This window comes from Oncorhynchus keta, chromosome 36 (genome assembly GCF_023373465.1).
Source record: "Oncorhynchus keta strain PuntledgeMale-10-30-2019 chromosome 36, Oket_V2, whole genome shotgun sequence".
Classification (NCBI taxonomy): domain Eukaryota; kingdom Metazoa; phylum Chordata; class Actinopteri; order Salmoniformes; family Salmonidae; genus Oncorhynchus; species Oncorhynchus keta.
In genome coordinates, this window is record NC_068456.1 from 9,974,175 (window position 1) to 9,995,312 (window position 21,138).

A 21,138-nucleotide genomic window follows, 5' to 3' on the forward strand; every position below is an offset into this window, starting at 1 on the left:
GAAGATGCACCACCGACAACACGTAAAACCTCACATCATTTTGCCCAAAAACATTCACAATTTCTCTCAATGCCGCCCTATGATATGCGAAGCCCACTTTGTCAAATGTAGGGACACAAAATATGTATCTTGTCCATTCCCAGCGCACCTCTCCAGGGTGCTGTTGGAGAGACGCATCGCTGCGGCACTCCACCAACATTCCGTGAAACAAAATAATCTAATATAAATCATATAGCAGATATAGGATATGGTAGAAAGAGTATGTAGCTATTTCTGTAGCCTACAGGCTGGATGTAAAATGTATGACAATGTAATGAGATGGAAACTTTTTACATCATTGCAGGTTTCTCTGATCAAATAGCCGAACCAGAATGGCACCCAATCAAAAAACAAATGTGCTGACGTGTTAACAAACAACATATTCTAAAAACAGGACAGGTCAAAGTCAAATGGACCATATGGAATGGACCAATCACAACTGTTGTCCAGGAGTTTCATCCCGTAGGCAAAATTGACATGAGTTTTTTACGACCTGATCATAGCGAAAAAGAAAATACCTCTTCTGCATTTCCCGCTGTGTAAACACATTGCAAATAGGCTCAGGATAACTCCTCCTGACAAAGTAGCTGATATTCAGAGCTTAAATTGATTAGTCACAGGAATCAGTACTAATAAAGCCAATGCCACGGGCTGTTTTACAAATGGTGGGCCTACCACATGGATGGGCATTCATACAATTCCATAGTGGCCGACATGGCTACACCCCAGTAAGCAAGGACCGACACCAACGTCTTTTGGACGTCTTTTAATCCTGTCCGAGCGGCCGTCTTTTTTGGGGGGTGTTCAACAAACAGTAGGCCTACCACATAGACGGGATTTCCTAAAATAACATTTCGAGCAACACGGTAGGCCAGGGAGGGGCAACTCCAGTCCTCTGGGGCCTGGTTGGTATCACACTTTTGCCCCAGCAATTAACACATCTGACTCCAACAATGAACTAATCATGAACTTCAACTACGGAAGTTTTTGTTGGTGTAGTCCGGACCAAATCTGAACCAATCATAGACTTCTATGTTTGATTCAGATTTTGTCTGGTCTGGACCAGCCTTGATTTGGCCTTTTCAACTTTCATTCAGAACCAAAAATGAACCTGATTTCAACATCTGGAAAATACGTCTTTTCACTTTTCATTCGGAACGTAAAATTGAACCTAACTTCATCTGGAAAAATATGTATTTTAGATGTCTTTTCAACTTCATTTAGTCTCGCCTTGGGCGGTTGAACGGCCATGACCAGCTCTGCAGTACACTGTGCGCGCGTGTGTGTGTGTGTGTGTGTGTGTGTGTGTGTGTGTGTGTGTGTGTGTGTGTGTGTGTGTGTGTGTGTGTGTGTGTGTGTGTGTGTGTGTGTGTGTGTGTGTGTGTGTGCGGGGGGAGAAGGGTGTGATGATGGGGTAGGACTAGGACAGAGTGTTCTCCACAACAGCCAGAAAGTAACCCCCCTAGGCACTCATCTTTGGACCTCTCTTCTCCATCAAGACCACCCAAGTTCTCCCTCATTCATAGTTCCAGCTCATCAAGGTTCACATGGTTCAAATGCTTACCAATTGAGAACTAGCCACTGTGAACAGCAGTTGCTGACAGTAGTTAGGAAAAGGGGGGCTAAGGGATTATAAAATTAGAGCAGGTATAATGAGCATGCATGATGAAGTTTGATGTTCATGATGAAATAGTTCCTGAGATGTTTTCCTGGTTCCACTACAGTATATGCGATTTGTAGTTGTCTGTCAGATCGCATAAATCCACCCCCAGCAGTTGTCCCCGTGCCACCCGTGCTGTGGCCCTTCCATTTAACAGCCTGCTTTGGTTCTCCACAGACACATCCCCGCCTCTCTTCTGCTCCACTGTCACAGCGGATGTGGGCTAAGAGGGGAATGAATAGAGAGACTTTTGCAATCAAAACAACAGGGCTGTTTGGCCTGAGAGTCTCCTCTCTGGCACTTCACATGCACAGGCAGAGCTGCTGGACAGGCCCAGTTAGAGACTGGGTAACATATCATCTGTCGTCACTGGGGAATGTCCTGACTCTACCTCTGACCACTGCTAACCCGTATGTCTAGTCTGCAGTGCTAGCACACCAGAAAAAGATAGAGAGGGACAAGAATAAATGGCTGTTACTGAAAATATTGTTGAAAATAATCTGGGTCCCCTCGACTCCCCCACCACCTGTTGTTACACCTATATGCATGGTTTTGGAATAAGATATATATATTTTATAACCCAAAACATGTCATGTGTATCTGAGGCGTTTATTACGGCATTGCCATTGAGATTTTATGTTGGGCCTCTTATTCTGAAAATACCCTATTCTCCAATTGGTGATGGGAAATTCGGCTCTTTTTACTGACTCGGATCTTTTGGAGTCGTTCAGTCAACAGATCAAATCGTTCAACTAATTTCGCTCACTTGAGTCAGTAATGCCCAGAGCACGTAGGACCCCCTACCGGCGCACGATTAACTGAAAACTCAAGTCATAATTCTACAAGCATCTCGTTCCCATGTCCTTCACCGTAGGGGGCTTATTGGAGCTGTCATCTGGGACAGACTTGTAAAAGTGTGCTTTAAACAATGTACATTTGTTGATTGCTAGGCATACAAATAAGATTATTTATTGATACAGTTGAAACGAGGTCTATTTGTGGTGGCCGCATCCGGACAAGATTGTAAACGACACTTGGCGGAATGCTTTGCTTGATGGCCGTGTGTGATACGCAAAATAGCCTATAGTTCGCAAACTGCAGCCCCCCAAACGATTTGTACTCGAGTTCGAGCTAGTTAAGCAGAGGCTGTGTTCATCATAATAATCAATTCATTGATTTCCTTCTTGCACCATGTGATCAATTATCAGTTCTAAACATGCCTTTGTCTTCTCCGTGCTTCCTGCAGCATGATCTATTTTCCCTTGCCCACGTGATAGACAGTTGTAGGTCGGCGCACATCTCCAGCAGGTCAAACAAACAACAAAAATGACAAAAATGACCCAAAAAAAGTCACTCTGAGACACCAAATCATGACTCTTGAGTCAGTAAAAACATACTTTTCTTTGCAGTTAAAAATATATATATATTTCCTGCAATTCTACACATTTTGCCATGAGGTGCAAAGAAAATATTGCAGTTTTAAACCTCATTTTCTAACAATTCTATATAGTTTTCCACAGAGGCACAACTTTGGTTTTAGAAGTGGTGGGACAGGGCCTCCCGGGTGGTGCAGCTAGCACTGCATCGCTGTGCTAGCTGTGCCACCATAGAACCTGGGTTCGAGCCCAGGCTCTGCACAGCCGGCTGCGACCAGGAGGTCCATGAAAAAAAAACAAACATATATTATGTGTTGTGATAATTGCATTGTCTGCTCTATAACCTGTTAGTTCATATGCCTTGACACTGTGATATATAGGCCTAAGAACAAAACAATAAGAAGACACCGTGGTAGAATAAATTCAACCACACATTTGTTTCATTACAAAATCGGAAAGCAACATCTGTTCGGTGAAGTCCACTAAACATATTGTATGTAACAAACAGTGACATGACCTACAGCATGGTGAGGTAAGTTAATGTTTCAGACATTTTCGGGCTACTAAACAACTATTGATTTAGAATCACTGAGAGCAACTGCAAGTCGCAAAGAAAACTGGAGCTGCTTCCACTATTCCAGCACCATTTGAACTTCAACATTTCAACATCATCCAATCACATATGCTTAGTCTACTACAGTGACAACTAAAACTTGATGATTTAAATGATTTAAATCAAAATGATTTAGTCCAATCAACATTAGCTAAGTATGATGTGGCTGTCCGTGGTACTGATTTGTGTGTGTGTGGTGTTGTGTGTGTGTGTGTGCGTGCAAGTAGAAAGAACACGTTGACTCACCCTACTTGTATGTCATCCTCCTTTCATGATGCCTAAAGGGTCTATCACTCTGTCATACAATACACACTTTTATTTATTTTTGTCCTAGGCTACCTGGCTAAAATACTTGCTCTCTAGCCTAACTTCTTTCATGGGCAATGATACGCCAGTCCAGCTAGTTAACATTAGCATACTACATCTGACTACATGTTGATCTTACATCCTCTCAGGGCCAGGGGTACAATGTATGAATTTATGGTTGGATCAGAATTGCCATTATAATCATTGGCCTGTACGGAGAATTAAGTAAAACCACAAGTCCAAATCCCTATCTCCATCGATGGCTAATTTAGGAAAGGGGCGATTTTAGCCAGCCAGCCACTGTAGTACAACAATACAGGACGTTTGGCTTGAAGGTAGGAAACAACATCTCCACATCGCTGACCCTCAACACTGGCGCTCCACAAGGGTGGTGTTCAGCCCCCTCATGTACTCCCTGTTCACCCACAACTGTGTGGCCATGCACACCTCCAAATCAATCATCAAGTTTGCAGACGACACAACAGTAGTGGGCTAGATTACCAACAACGGCGAGACGGCCTACAGGTAGGAGGTGGTGTCGGGAAAACAACCTCTCACTCAATGTCAACAAAACAAAGGAGATGATCGTGGACTTCAGGAAACAGCAGAGGGAGCACCCCCTTATCCACATCGATGGGACAGCAGTGGACAAGGTAGAACGTTTTAAGTTCCTCAGAGTACACATCACAGACAAACTGAAATGGTCCACCCACACAGATAGTGTGGTGAAGAAGGCGCAACAGTACCTCCTCAACCTCAGGAGGCTGAAGAAATTTGGCTTGTCACTCCAGAGGGTGGTGCGGTCTGCACAAGTCATCAAACTGGGGGCAAACTACCTGCCCTCTATGACACCTACAGCACCCGATGTCACAGGAAGGCCAAAAAGATCATCAAGGACATCAACCACCTGAGCCACGGCCTGTTCACACCGCTACCATCCAGATGGCGAGGTCAGTAAAGGGCCATCAGACTGCTAAACAGCAATCACTAACTCAGAGAGGCTGCTGCCTACATTGAGACCCAATCACTGGCCACTTTAATAAATGGATCACTAGTCACTTTAAACAATGCCACTCTAAATAATGCCACTTTAATAATGTTTACATATCTTACATTACTCATATCACATGTATGTATTCTCATTCACCCCTTTAGATTTCTGTGTATTAGGTAGTTGTTGGGGATTGTTAGATTACTTGTTAGATATTACTGCACTGTTGGAACTAGAAGCACAAGCATTTCGCTACGCTCGCATTAACATCTGCTAACCATGTGTATGTGACAAATGAAATTTGATTGGATTTGATTTGTGATTGGTCTGAAGCCAAATCCAAATTGGATTCCCTTTACACTTTTTTTTGGTGCTGATTGGCTATTTATTTTTATTTTTTAGCAAGGGACACCAAATGTTCGCTGGCTTCCCTTGCATTCAACGCAATGGGCGGCAACAATGTCATACTCTTTCTGACCAGACAATATCAGATAGATACTCTACATGTACTGAGACAGAGGGCCACTGTTTCGTTCACTCGGATGCTTTCACCAGTGAGATACATTCAGCCTCTTGCAAATTGAAGAACATTTATTATACACAGAGAGACGAAAGATAAATTATTTTATATGTTTTATTTTTTCCTTGGTAAATGTTTTGGGGAAGCCTGGCTTCTCTTGGAGTCCATTAATACACACCCCTGGGTATGACTCAGCGAGACATTGAACTCACCTTACAATCTCAGGGCGGACACTAACCACAAGGCCACTAAGTTGTCCAATGTGTTGTCCAATGTGTAATCATGTGATATTTAAGTGACTGAAACATTACAACAAAATCTATGGGCTAAATTACCTTTTTTTAGCTGATATGGGTTAGTTAATCTGGACATTTTTAAAATATTTTTATATATTTATTTAATTTCCCCAATTTCGTGGTATCCAATTGTCGCAACAACTCCCGTACGGGCTCAGGGGAGACGAAGGTCAAGAGCCATGCGTCCTCCGAAATACAACCCAACCAAGCCGCACTGTGTTAACCCAGTGCGCATCCAACCCGGAAGCCAGCCGCATCAATGTGTTGGAGGAAACACCGTGCACCTGGCGACTTGGTCAGTGCGCACTGCTCCTGGCCCGCCACAGGAGTCGCTAGTGCGCGATGAGACAAGGATATCCCTACCGGCCAAACCCTCCCTAACCCGGACGACGCTAAGCCAATTGTGCATCGCCCCATGGACCTCCCAGTCGCGGCCGGCTGCGACATAGCCTGGGTTCAAACCCAGAGTCTCTGGTGGCACAGCTAGCACTGCGATTCAGTGCCTTAGACCACTGCGCCACCCAGAAGGCCAATCTGGACATTTCTGACCAATTTAAATAGCTCTCTAAGGTATGCATTGACTGACGAGGTAAACTGATGATGCACTACCCAATTTCGAAATTGCACCTTGCCTTCTATTATTGCAACGTTGAAAAATAAGTTGAAAGCCGGACTTGGGGTGCGCACCCTACAGGAACCACTGCCCTGGACCACTGTCGGTCATTCAGGAGCTTGAAGAGAACGACAGAGCTCACGGACGGGTCACCCAGCTTGACAACCTACCTACCGAGACTGAGCCAATCAGCGATGGACGTCACGCACTGGACCGGCGAGGACCAGAGCGAGGCAGAAAAAGACATCACTCCACCACCCCTGCACCACAAGATGTAACCGTTGTGCAGCTAAAGTTTGTGCTGCTTCTGGAAAGGATGAAACTATGGATAATACGTTGATTGTAACCCGATTATTTATCATCGAACCCGCAGGCCCTTTGGAAAAGGTGATCAATAGTTTAAGTCAAATAATTAGGGCTTCAGACCTATTTGTGCCCAGTAAAATGGTGTTATCTCCTTATTACAGGAGTATGGACCCTGCTAACAAGCACTTATCAGACCACTGCTATGAGGCGCCACACCAATGTAGACAAGCCAATATCAGACCTGTTTCTGGAGTTGATAAGGTGGTATGGCACCAGCAGTCCAACAGAACACCAACAATGGCTAACTGACAGCACGATGCTATAAGTAGTGTCTGCCACTCCTGTCCTCCCACTTGAAATCCGGGTGGCAAAACGTTCAATCATAGCCTTGCTAAGACGGGAGAGACAAGACGAAAGAGACTCTGGAGCGACTCTGTAACAACCGGACTTTTCATGAGACACATAACATTTCCAAAATCACCACAGAACCGGGTTGCTGCAACCGGTACCAGGCAGCCTGTCACCCAATCTCCACAATAAGCAGTGGCCAGCCCAGAGCGAGGGGGTGGGGCAAAACAATGGACAGAGGTGAATGGCCGTGGGCTCCATGACACGGCAACAGCCATTGTCTCTGTCGCCCCTTTTGCACACAGGCGGTGCCTCCATTGGTGTAAAGTGGTCGTTGTGGCGATGTCCCGGTAAATGTCTTTGTGTCCCGGTTCTCCGCTCCCCTTATCATTTATGTCACAATGGCACACTGTATTCCCCTCACCGGCAAACAATCAGGCCCTCTGTTCCCACAGGCCATGGACTCACTGTCCACTGTGACTGTACACTAGTTTCACAAACACACACCTTGGCATGCACACACTAACAGACACAACAATGTTCAACACAGATCCACACATGGCACAATCACGCACAAATAGAGTACAGCATGAGGGATGTCATGGCGAAGATAGATTTAGACTTACAATGAATGACCGATAGTAACTATGTCAGGATTACACAGGGTTGATTACAGTATGAGCATTCATACCTATTTAAAAGGCTGTGGTTCTGCTGAAGTTAGCGTTTTGTTTTTCTAAACGTTCTAACTATGCCTGCGTGAATGACAGATAAGACAGTCAGACACACTGCCCTCCAGCTATCTAATGAACCCTCTCTCTGTGTGCTGACAAATAGAATGAGAGCTCCAAGCATCAACACCACGTTTAGGAGATATGCTTTTATTTACCCTGAAGATCAAATCAATAACCATTAGGGAAACTTCAATCAAACGCAGAGAGAGCCTGAAAACAAGTGCTGTGTTGTAATCACAGTTGAAAAGACTGTCATGTTAAATATTCTCTCTGTTTTAGCAGCAAAGAAAATGTGTTTCAGACTGCAGCTCATAGAGAAGTGAAACAGGAAGTATTATTTGGTATTGTTGTGTCAAAGCAGAGTCCAGGGTTGTTTTCAGAAGAGAACATTGTCGAGCCATTGTAATATGTTGCATGGTAGGACATGTTATTTAGCCAGTATGAGGGTTTGCACTTAGGCTAGATTAAAAAGAATGGTGACCGGTCCGTGAGAGAAAACATATTTGTTGAGTTCAAAAGGGGCTTGTGCTCAAACCATGAAAAGGAAAATTCCCAAGGAGGCCGAGATACAAGAATATACTTCATTTAATCAAGTTTCGAAAGAATAACAAAAGGTTAAAGTGCACCTTTTCATCTTTTGAGTGTGAGTACCTTTTGAAGTCTACAGGACATGTTATATAACATATATGTGACCTCTCCACAACAGAGCCATTAAATGTGGTCAGCTTGATCCAGCTGACAATGTTGCATTATGGGTAATGTGTCAAGTGCACATCGGGTCAGTTATGGGTCAGAATGCACTTTTACTGTCCTCGACTCTGAATCAGACAGTATGTATGTAGGGCCTATATATACAGTAACTATACATTTAGTCAGATGTACAGTATGGCCCCTGCTCACTGCAACAGAGCCTTATTGTTCCTGAATTATGTTATAATCTCATTAAGCCATCAGGGACACCGGAGTTCACTGGGAAATGAACCAGTCAGAACACCACATATCAAAACGCACTCGGCGAATGACTTTCAGTCTTTTTCTACATATTCTGTTGTCATGATGTTTATGTTGTGATTTATTGTTGAGTTGATGATGTAGTGGATGCACAGCAGGTACCATACTTTTGATGTCCAAAAACTCTCCAACTCACTCTGCTCTTCCCTTCTCACTTTCTTTAACCCCACATCACTCTCGCTTTCTGCCCCCTTATACTCTTTCTTTCTCATACCCACTCTCGCTTACCCTCTTATTCCCTACCACTCCCCTTCCTTCCATGTCCCTGAATCTCTCTTTCTTTAAAACAATTTTTCTCTCTGTTCAACTCCACCTCTTTCTCTTTCTCTATTTCCCAGCCCTCACTTTCTCTTTTCCTCTTTTATCAATCTCTCACCCCCCTACCTCTTTCTCGCTTCTGCTTGAGCTGTAACGAAACTTCCTTCCAGTGATGCCTGTCCTCTCGCTGCTCTGTTAATTACTCCTCTATTTATTTTGCCGATCTGTCCGGGCGGGGGCTGTCCCCGGCCGTGGGGATTGTCTGACTCCTGCGATAAATAGCCTGCATTCCGATCCTCTGATGTTGACATTAACATGAGCCCCCCCTTTTACCTCAACAGCGCATCAAATTAGCACCCGGCAGATTCCTGCTACAAAGAACCTGGTAACCAAAAAAACCTGGAGACAGGTTGATTGGTGTGGTGAGGCCTGCACAGTATGGTGTCTCTTTCAGCCAGGTCACCTGTGATACAAGTACGTTTTCGACATCCATCCATGGTTGCATTCCAAACACTTAAAAGACACACCCTACCCCCTCAGCCCTAAAATGAAGTGGATACTTCTGATGATGTATCATGACGTCTGACGAGTATACACTTGCGGGGCGGGGAGGAAGGAATTCATTTGAAATGGACCACCCTTGCCTGGAAATTCGTCACTCGTTCATCCTGCGACGATTGTGTTTTTAGCCACCAGTAGCTTGTGGGTGCTTTATATGCACTACAGTCAATTATGAGTGCATGTCTACTTATATTAACTATATAATGATTAACATACGCCTACTGTATGATAGCTAGCTAATTAATTCGCTAACTGACGTTAGCCTGCCTAGCTGGAACTGAAGAAGGAATATGTTTCATTTCTACAATTTCAAAAGACAACCAAACAAAAACCTCATTACTTTTACGAGACATGTTTGTGCATTAGTAGCACAATTTCTAACTTATTTCCATTTGTTTTACTTACACTTGTATGTTGACTCCATATTGACGTTGAGGTTAAAAGTTTTGGCTGACTTTTCTCAGCGGATGTACAATCATCTCGAATTGAATTATGGGGCGTTTCAGGCCCGGGGTGAACATAATTGTACACTCGCAATCTCCATTAAAAACGAGGGCTGAGGGGCTTACGTTGCAAATATGGCTGTGGGGATTTCCCCAAGGGCATAAGGCGAGGGTAAGTGAACGAGGGTGTCTATTTTAAGAGTTTGGACTGCAGCCCATGTCTGAGATTGTCGGGGGATGAAGTAGAAACCCACCACTAAGGGCAACAGTGAGCGATGTTACCTTAAAGTAGACTTTGGTTTACCTAGGGCGTTGTGGACAGGGATGGCAAATGGGCATAAGCATCTGCCCCTGGTTCCAGGTTGCCTGTTCGAATCCAGCGATAGAAAGTGATTGATATTTTTGTTTAAGCCTATCCTAAACCTTAACCCTTACTTTAACCTTACGGAGTTATTGCCTAACCGTAGGAATTCAAAGTTAATGCCTAAACTTAACTTAACTTGGATATACAGAGAAGTAACCAAACCCTCCAACATTTCATGTCTGGAAGAACTTCGAAATTTGACATTTGAGAAACATGGATGAACGACTAATTCTGCCATGAGACTGTGAGAGCTCGTTGGTCTCTATGTGGCTGCATGTGGGCTCCAGCTCTATCAAACGAACGCCACTGCCAGGCTGTCTGGATGCAAACGGCATTTAATGGTGTGTGAACAACATAGCAATGGGGGATGTCATTCAAAATAAATGAATTGAATTTCAAGCTGTATGATGGAATTTTATGACGAAAGTGATGAAGACCTTTCACTTCTGGTGGAATTGGCATTTATGGACAGAATGATGAGTAACAATAAACCAAATTGTTGTGGAAGTAGCATGCTTCTTCTTTATAGTATCAACGCTAACAATCTTCACATACTTTATACAACGTTACACTTTCCCCGTGTCGGCTAATCAAATAACCTCTTCCATTGATGTCTCATTCAGTGCCTCTCTCTCCATGACTTCATAGCCTGTTGTTCTATAAAGAAAAACTATTTTAAACGATGCAAAGCTGATTTCCATAGAGGCAATAACATAGTTGTTATTCACTGCTAGAAGCAAAGAAGCAGGGTGACATCTAATATCCACCCCAATGACACGTCTCATTGGGGTGGCGTTGCCATGGCTTCCTCAGGCTTGACCCCGTGCCCCCATCGCTGAGTCTAGATCCGGTTTCATCAGTTTATAGGCTGCTTTTATTTTGGGGTTCAACCCCACTGGCCCACTTGCCATCACTGAGGAGGAGTTTATGAGGAGGGCAAGGGGGACAGAGAGAGAGCCAGAGAGAAGGAGCGAGAGAGAGTGTTAAAGGGGTAGAGTGTGAGAGAAAGACGGAGGGATTGAAAAAGGCAGAGTTGGGAAAAAGATTGAGGGCACCAGTGTTCTCCCAGCCAAGTTGGGACAGACAGAGACCTGGTTACTCTCTTTGCCTGGTTTCACAGTCTATGTGTGCAGGAATGCATTCATTAACGTAATTCCTCTGCTCTCAAACAAGGGTGCCGTCACTGGGTGAGTGAGTGGAGGATTGGGGAGCTGGCGGGGCGAGGGGTTTTAGGAGGGGGGGAGTGGAGGATGGAGGGGAAGCATAAATACACCCCCTTCCTTCAAACACAATCTCAGAGCAAGAGAGGAGGACGAGACTCTAGCCAGCCTCCGCGTCCAAGTTTATCTCCATGAGAATGGCTGTGGAGGCACAAAGGGATGAAAAGGTGATGGAAAAGACCCAGGACAACCCCTTCCTGTTCTGTTGGGTCATTTGTTTCAGGGCTGTCAGTGCCAGGCCCACAGCCCACCTCGGCCCTCTCAAACTCCCTCAGCCCGTTTCACACTTACTTCCCAGCTTTGTTTTCGGGCTGTTTTTAAAACATTGCCCCTGGTTTTTTCATTCACGTGAAAGGGGATGGCAGGCAAAGTGACATCAAACAGAAAGTGGGGCAATTGTTTTTCTAATACATCTAAAGCCAGCCAGCTCCGGGCATGGAAACTGCTTTAACAAAAGGAAGGCAAAACCATTAAGCCAATTCAACTATTTCTATAAACACTTTAATTACAGAATTTAAGCAGTTATTTATTTTATATTTCATTTAACCTTTGTTTATTTAGTTATAATTCATGCTTATTGTGTGGAAAAGTAAAACATCCCTTGCCTTCATTGGAAATAACATAGTTTTGGGAAATGCTCCGAACTCAACATCAGTAACTATGGAGGCATAATGTTTTAGCAATTTAGCAGATGCTCTAATCCAGAGTGATTTATAGTAGTGAGGGCATATATTTTCATACTTTCTTGTACTGGTCCCCCATGGGATTCAAACCCACAACCCTGGCATTGCAAGTGTCATGTTCTACCAACTGAGCCACACGGTACCTATAATAGTACACAACACATCATTCTCGCCTTTCTATTTAAAATGAGACTTTCCCACAAACTATGCTAGATCGCATACACTACCTCCGATGAGGTGTTCATTCACAAAATCCCCAATAGTTCAACTGTAGACTTCATTTTCAGCATATCACCAATAACATCTCCTTCAGTTTCACAGCTTTTTAAGAAAACACAACCATGATATAAATTATAGATTTTCTTCTCAGTTTAACTGCGATTCACTCTGATGTGTCCTGGCATTTAGTCAATCACTCTCTCACGGTGAAAACCACTGACATTCCTGCACAGCCTGCCAATGTAGGATAGATCTGAAATATTTATATTTTTAGACCTGTTGCATAACCATTTACCTAAGCCCAACTATTCTGATCACCACAATGTGCATAATCTTTCATATTTATCTTTTATTCTTTATTTTTAAGATGCTGTGCAGGTGTCTGTCTTGTCTGTGTGCTTGTCTGAAGGTGTGCGGTGGTGGAAAAAGTTCCCATCTGTCATACTTGAGTAAAAGTAAAGATAACTTAATAGAAAATGACTCAAGAAAAAGTGAAAGTCACAAATGTACAATAATACTTGAGTAAAAGTCTAAAAGTATTTGGTTTTAAGTATACTGAAGTATCAAAAGTAAATGTAATTGATCAAATGTACTTAAGTATCAAAAGTAAAAGTATAAACCATTTAAAATTCCAGCACGATTTTCTTGTTTTTAAAATTTACAGATAACCGGGGCACATTACAACAATCAGACATAATTTACTAAGAAAGCATTTGTGTTTAGTGAATCCGCCAGATCAGGTAGTAGGTATGACCAGGGATGTTCTCTTGATAAATGTTTGAATTGGACCATTTTCCTGTCCTGCTAACCATTCAAAATGTAACAAGTACTTTTGGGTGTCAGGGAAAATGTATGGAGTAAAAAGTACTTTCTTTTGTTTAGGAATGTAGTGAAGTAACAGTAATCAAAAATAAAAATATTTTTAAAAAAATACCTAAGTAGTACTTTAAAGTATTTTACTTAAATAAGGATCGGCCCTGAAGCAAGGATATGCATTTTCTTGGTACCATTTGAAAGGAAACACTTTGAAGTTTGTGGAAATGAGAAATGAATGTAGGAGAATATAGCACATTTGATCTGGTAAAAGATAAAACAAAGAAAAAAACATTTTTTTTTTGTATTTTTTTGTGCCATCATCATTGAAATGCAAGAGAAAGGCCATAATGTATTATTCCAGCCCAGGTGCAATTTAGATATTGGCCAATAGATGGCAGCAGTGTGCGTGCAAAGCTTTTGTCATAACAAATGAACCATTGCATTTCTGTTCAAAATTTTGTATAAAGACTGCCCAAATGTGCCTAATTTGTTTATTAATAACTCTTCATGTTCAAAACGGTGTACTCTCCTCAAACAACAGCATGGTATTATTTCACTGCAATAGCTACTGTAAATTGGACAGTGCAGTTAGATTAACATGAATTTAAGCTTTCTGCCAATTTCAGATATGTCTATGTCCTGGGAAATGTTTTTGTTACTTACAACCTCATGCTAATCGCATTAGCCTATGTTAGCTCAACGGTCCCGCAGGGGACCCACCAATCCTGAAGAAGTTTGTACTTTACATCACTGTTCGTGCGTGTGCGCACGTGTGTATGTGCAAGCGCATTTGTCCTCCCACACTCGGTCCCGGCAGTGCGCGCGCCCCCGATCTCGGCTGAGAGACTCCGCTGTGAAGTGTGGTCATGTGACCGGCTCGCAAAACACAGCCAGACGGTTTCAGGAGACCAAATGCCAGCTTCATTGAAAAAGCTCGGTTATCGAGAATAGAGACAGGAGGGACAGACGTTTCCAGTGTGCAGACACACACATAACAATACACAGAAAACTCTGGGGAACTCGGGGAAAAGGACATTTTCACAGCCTCAAGAACTTCGGTAGGAGAAAGCAGAAAGAAGACCAATCGTTTCAAATATAAATCAAGGACAGTGGACACGCGGGAGTTGATTATTCATTCCGATAACTTGTGGAATTATAAGGGTAACAAAAAAATTCAAAAACTACCTCTCCGCCATTTCATATTTGTATTAAATTGTTCATTTTCTTTTTAATTGTATTTTATCACCTGTCCTCTGAAGAGCTGACAGCCAGACGGTGTAGTAGAATTGCAGTGCAGTGCGTAAAGAAACTGAACGCAGCACCAGGAGACGGAACAGCTCACTGCGTTTACCAACAAGAGACAGTGAGGAGGAGTGAGAGAGAGAGACAGACTGATTTTTTTTGTATTCTTGTATTTTTATATCATATTTATTAATTTATAGCCTACGCGAACATATTTATTTTTTTCCAATTGTTGGTTCTGTTTGGGTCAGATTTTTTTTCTTCATTTTTTGGAATATGGTTGGGGAAATGGAATCGAAGGAGAAACCTAAGCCCACCCCAGACTATCTCATGCAGCTCATGAATGATAAGAAACTGATGAGCAGCCTTCCCAACTTCTGCGGGATTTTTAACCACCTCGAACGGCTGCTTGATGAAGGTAAACTTGGGATCAATGTGTGTGAATAGACAAGCACTCTAAATTGAGGTTACACATATGGTAGGGTATGCGCATGGATCCTACAGACCGAGTTTCTCATAGTGAAAGCGCAGTCTCCCTTCCTTTTTAATTTTTTTTGTTTTTTTACATAGGACGGCGTTGGGAGTATTTGTTGCTTTCTGTGGACTGGAATCATGAGCCATACATTTTACAGAGGCGTGAATGTGTTGACATAATTGGAAACATAGTTATATCAATGCAGACACAACAGTAGGCTAGTTTACAGTTCTGAATGGTTGCAAATACCCTGGTTTGCATTCGTTTTACTCAAGCCTCCTAACCTTGAGGCGTTTCACTTGAAGAGTACACCGATACTTTTATTATTTTATGTTGACATTAAAAAGAGGATTAAACAGGTGAAACCACATAGCCTACCTAAATATAAATACATAAAATATATAAATATATAATCTGATTGGTGATTCACATATTCCCCAGAGAGTTATTCTAGAGTTAACCTAAACTGTATATAGCATTTGGACTCAAATTCAAGTTAATAAGTCATTAATGCATGAGGTGGCAGAGAAAAATGACATCTGTTTACATGTGGAAAATAGTTTTTTGAAGAAATGTTTAAATCTCTATCTGATATGGTACTTTGTCCCTACACAGCTAATATTTGAAGCAGTTGTACTGTTACCCTCACAGCACGATGAAGTGAAGAAACATTTCTCACTCAGCGCATCCAAACCGTCTTTGGCGCATGCTATTAGGCCAAAGTATATTTCTGTGTTTCCTGTACTTCTGTCATGAAGTGTATATTCTAGAATCTAGATGATATAGACAATAATGTGTGGGAGTTAGAGTACTAGAGAGACTATTGGGGAATTTGGTGGATTAGGCGCCAGGGGGCTGGCTCCCACTGGGTTTATCCTTCATCTTCTTCTATCTTCCATCTCTTTGGGTAGCCAACGTCTCCCCCCCCCCTGACATTCTGCTGCTATGTTTCACCATTTAAATTATTTAGGCTTACTAGACTAGTTTATAGACATCAAACTTTTAAATGGGCTCATTAGAGCGAGGTTTTATTGGACGTGGGGAGTCTTTTGAGATTAGGACAGGGTTTTATGCTTTTCAGTTCATCTCCAGAGCATGTAATACCGTTCACTGTGGTAACCGCCTTGCTTCGCCTCCATAGGCTATATACCAGCAATTTCAGAAATGTTTTGGTGATTTCGGAGTATGGTTTCTTTAGTGTGCATGTAAAGCGAATTTGTTCATTTAGTTTCTTTAGGCTATTCTATTAGACGATTGGTTGGGGGGAAAGTGTCGTCTTATCACATGAACATTTTTAAGAACACTTAATGAAGGACTTCTAGCTGCCCATATCAAATCAACGGGTGCGGAAAACAAGTGCTTTCTGTAGGTTTTTGCTGTCTGGCATATTCATCCGGTCAGGGGAAGGTTAGGCCTATACGCTGCAGCTGATTTGGGGCTAGGCCGTGAAGGGAGAAACAACACACCGAATGTAGCCAAAGTTAAATAGTAGTCTGTGCATATTATTGTCAATCTGCCATGTCATATGTTCATGAATCTTCATCCTTACCATTCGATTATCAGCTCAGACGAGAGACCCACGGCCTCAACCCACGTTCTTGCGGGGTCTAACCTGTCTGAATGTGCCGGTTAATCGCAGACGCACTCTCTCACAAGTTTTTGCTTTTCGCGTTGGTCTTGGTCTGAGGCATCAGTGCTTGATGGAGCTGCAGGCTGTGCTGGTGTGAGTGAGGGGCGGGTCGAAGGATGCTGGATTTGGGTGGTGCTGGAACACAGCTGTGTGTGAAGCAAGACGATCCCTTTGCACAGCACTCCCACTCATCTGGAAAGCCTTGCGTATTTATTCCACACTAAGTCACAGGACAGACTAGAAAAAGGAACATCATGTGAATACATTCCCAGAGACCATACAGATGTAGGATCTTCATTTGAGCCAGTTTGCCACAGCATGAAAATACTCCTGGAGTAACAGGAAATGGTTTAGAGTTCATGGACATTTTTTTTTGTAGGACTTGATACGTGTGTCATTTGGGCAAATCAAGTCAGACATTTTAAAGTGGAAATTACACCCTTTAGAACCCTTGTTAAACCTTGAATACACTACTCCTGCAATGCAGAAAAACTATCATTTCTGAGTGTTGCTGTCTGTTTGTGTCTTCCTGTTAGTCTGTTCTGTATGTGACTGATAAGGTAGGTCATTATGAGTGCTGTGCTGTGACGTGCAGACAGGCAGAGAGATGTCTAAGTCAGTACATATACCTTCTGATCAGAGGGAGGGGGGAGACACTGGTTTCACTTCCTCTATTAAACTCAACCCTGACTTCCAATAATACCACAGACGACATGTAGTTAAATATAGTGGAATCAGCCCCTGCCCATTCCCCTTAGCTCTTTATGTGTGTTTTATCTGATCAATAGAAATAACAGATAGTTATTCTTCAATCATTGATTTAGCCTATATGCCACGTGCATCCACTGCATGCGTACTGGGTTAGTAAGGGACATTACAGTGTTGCAGGGATACAGTGGGTTTGATTCTGTTTGTGTGATCTGACGACACGTATGTGTCTGAGTGTCGGGTAATGTACAACAACATACAATCTGATTTTGAATAGGTAGGGCGAATTCACATATACAATATCCTCATTGCACTAGTCTGCAGCTGTGCTTTTCTGTTGCCAGTATCACCCGGGCAACGCTAAACCACTGGCTTCTGCAGACGTCAGCGCTATTCCGCCTTCTAAAGTCCGGGCTGGCGCATAAAATATCGTCTGCAGCTTGTGCTTGGCCTCAACATTGATCATACGTGACGCTCCAGGTCGGTGTTTTCTTCTCCCCTCTGTTGTGATCTGCTGTAGTGTGCGGTGAAGAATGAAACTAGATAAATGAGTATGGTGATGGAGGGCTATATCTCAAGCCCAACAGAGGACACGCTTTATAGGAGATAGTTGTCTGATAGCCCCAGTCCACCTGTGTGTATCGGCTGCGAGTGGCAAGTGATAATAGAGGAAGTCTGTGTGGGGAAGGGATTGTGTGCCTGTGTGTGTACTTACATATGTGTGTATAATCTGTCGCCTTTAACAGCCTCCTGTTATGATTTTCTATACTGAACAAAAATATAGAGTTACAGTTCATATAAGGAAATCAGTCAATCAGTCAATTGACTCCTTAGCAACCCTCCTCCCCCCGACGATCCTGCAGGTGAAGAAGCCCGGATGTGGAGGTCCTGGGCTGGCTAGGTTACACATGGTCTGCGGCTGTGAGGCTGGTTGGATGTATTGCCAAATTCTCTAAAACAACATTGGAGGTGGCTTATGGTAGATAAATTAACATTCAATTCTCTGGCAACAGCTCTGGTGGACATTCCTGCAGTCAACATGCCAATTACACGCTCCCTCAAAACTTGAGACATCTGTGGTGTTGTGTGACAAAACTGCACATTTTAAAGTGGCCTTTTATTGTCCCCAGCACAAGGTGCACATGTGTAATGATAATGCCGTTTATTCAGCTTCTTGATATGCCACACCTGTCAACTGAATGGATTATCTTGGTAAAGGAGAAATGCTCACTAACAGGGATATAAACAAGTTTGTGCACACAGTTCTGGGATTTCTGGGATTTTTTATTTCTGCTCATGAAACATGGGACAAACACTTTATATGTTGAGATTATATATTTTTTCAGTGTAATTTAGGTCTCACACGTGTCATAATCACAGCTATTCAGCATGAATTCGCTATTAGTTGGTGTTTTTCTCCAGTGACGTTCAAGTGTGAATGCCTGCTTGTGAGTCATGGTTTTAGAATGCTGATGAGGAATCTCTGCAATTCAATTTCACTCCATGAGCTCACTCTGGGTTAGGGATTTACATTGTCGTCTGTGTCAGTGTGACTGACGGGGTTTGAATCCGGGTAATCTCTGTGCCACAAGACTACGTTAGCCCTCTGAGCTATAGCCTAGGCATTAGCTCGGGGAACACAGGTGTCCAGCAAGGTAACTCATCACCGTACCTCCATTATTAATCATACTAGATAGGGGTGTCCTAGGCAGGCGATTACGTCCGTTTCAGTGACATTACTACCGAACCGTGTCTAGATGTTCATGGTCAGAACGTATCAGTGACCATATGACTGAGGTAAAAGTTGTCCCGGTCGGTACTGTTCGGGTGTGTGAGATGAGTCCCCTCATCTGAGCACTGAACCCTGAGCTGTCACCTGTGAGTGATGTTCCTGTGCAGTGGCCCGGGGCAGACGACGCCGCTGAGTACCGAATGCACAAACCCAGGCCGTTGTTAGTGCAGATGAATGCTCTCAATGGACAGTCAATGCAGCCAGCCATGCAGGGCTGCTCCGCTCTGTAACAAAGGTGATGAATTGAATCACTGCTAGAGGTACTCAGGTACTCTAGTATGTTTGTCCCAGCCCCTGACAGTCCAATATACACTCAAATGGAGGGGAGGAGAGGAGTGTTGCAGAGATACAGATGTGAGAAAGCACAGTAAGGTCAAGGCACTGATGAAGTACATTTTTGGTGTGTGTGTTCTCCCCCCACTGGGTACTGCTACTGTATTTGTTGTTAAACCAAAATTATTTGCACACATTAACTGTTTATAAAGTGTGTGAAAGCCAGCGGTGTAAAGTACTTAAGGAAAAATACTTGAATGTACTATTTAAGTCATTTTTTATTTATTTAACAAGGCAAGTCAGCTAAGAACAAACTCTTATTTTCAATGATGTCCTAGGAACAGTGGGTTAACTGCCTGTTCAGGGGCAGAACAACAGATTTGCACCTTGTCAGCTCAGGGGGTTGAACTTGCAACCTTCCGGTTACTAGTCCAACACTCTAACCACTAGGCTACCCTTTACTATTTTACTATTTATATTTTTGATGACTTTTACTTCACTACATTACTATAGAAAATAATGTACTTTTTACCTTTTTTCTGACACCCAAAAGTACTCGTTGCATTTCAAATGCCTAGCAGGACAGGAAAATATATAAAATTCATGCATTTATCAAGAGAAAGTCCCTGGTCATCCCTACTGCCTCTGATCTGGCAGACTCACTAAACATAAATGCTTCATTTGTATATGATGTCTGAGTGTTGGAGTGTGCCCCTGGCTATCCATATATATATATTTTTATTATTGTGCCATCTGTTTTGCTTCATATAAAGAATATTAAAATGTTTTCTACCTTTATTTGAAACCAAATACTTTCAGACTTTAACTCAATAGTATTTTACTAGTTGACTTTCACTTTAACTTTAGACGATTTCTATTTTAAGTATATTAAGGTATCTTTACTTTTACTCAAGTATGACAATTGGGTACTTTTTCCACCACTTGTGAAAACTAATTTATCCTCATTGAGTTAGTAGCTAAGTGTTATTGTCTTTTCTATTGGTACAGACCACTAGCACCCTGGGAAATCACATTGAAGAGTGAACATGCTTTTACTAGAATGACGGTTAACAAGAAACAACCCACTTGGCACAGACGTCAATTCAATGTCTATTCCATGTTGATTCAATGTCATTTTGTTGAATTTACGTGGAAACAACATTGATTCAACCAGTGTGTGTCCAGTGGGAAGTTGACTTCCCCTGGGTAGTTAATGTTTCTCTAGCCAGACAAGAAGAAGACTAACTAGAGTTCATCAAATGTACTCAGAGTCTTAGACAGACAGAAGCAGACTGATGTCAGCGAATGGTAATCACACACAGAGGGATGATTCCAAGGTCTCCTTTTCGCCATTAAAAGTTGTGGAAGGATGCAGTTTGATCTCAGGGCACTCTCTATATCTCTCCATAAGTGTAGCTCTCTGTGTCTGCCTCTGCTTCACTGTCTCTCACTCTCTTTCACTCTTCTATGTCTCTCTGTCTGTCTGCCTTGACCTCTCTCTCTTGCTCACTCGCTCGCTCTCGTTCTCTCTCTAGCATCAAGGAGTCCCAGAGAGACAAGAGAATCCTTCCAGCTCCTCTCACAATTAGACAAAATGGTCCTATTCATCACATAATTGGAGTAATTCATTATTTCAGAAGT

The 21,138-nt window shown here is 42.7% G+C and overlaps 1 protein-coding gene across 6 annotated transcripts in view; it reads left to right on the forward strand.

Annotated features, from left to right (window-relative positions):
• Positions 1-14,256: 14,256 nt before the first annotated feature.
• Positions 14,257-21,138, forward strand: part of LOC118369588 (protein quaking) — a 105,533-nt gene continuing 98,651 nt past the window's right edge. For 3 of the 6 annotated variants that reach the window (XM_052498440.1, XM_052498438.1, XM_052498439.1), the window contains exon 1: positions 14,257-15,037. In XM_052498440.1, the coding sequence (XP_052354400.1) occupies positions 14,896-15,037 (142 nt within the window). In that variant the 5' untranslated portion in view covers positions 14,257-14,895. The remainder of the gene's footprint in view (positions 15,038-21,138) is intronic. The other 3 variants (XM_035754079.2, XM_052498441.1, XM_052498443.1) reach the window with 2 other exon arrangements.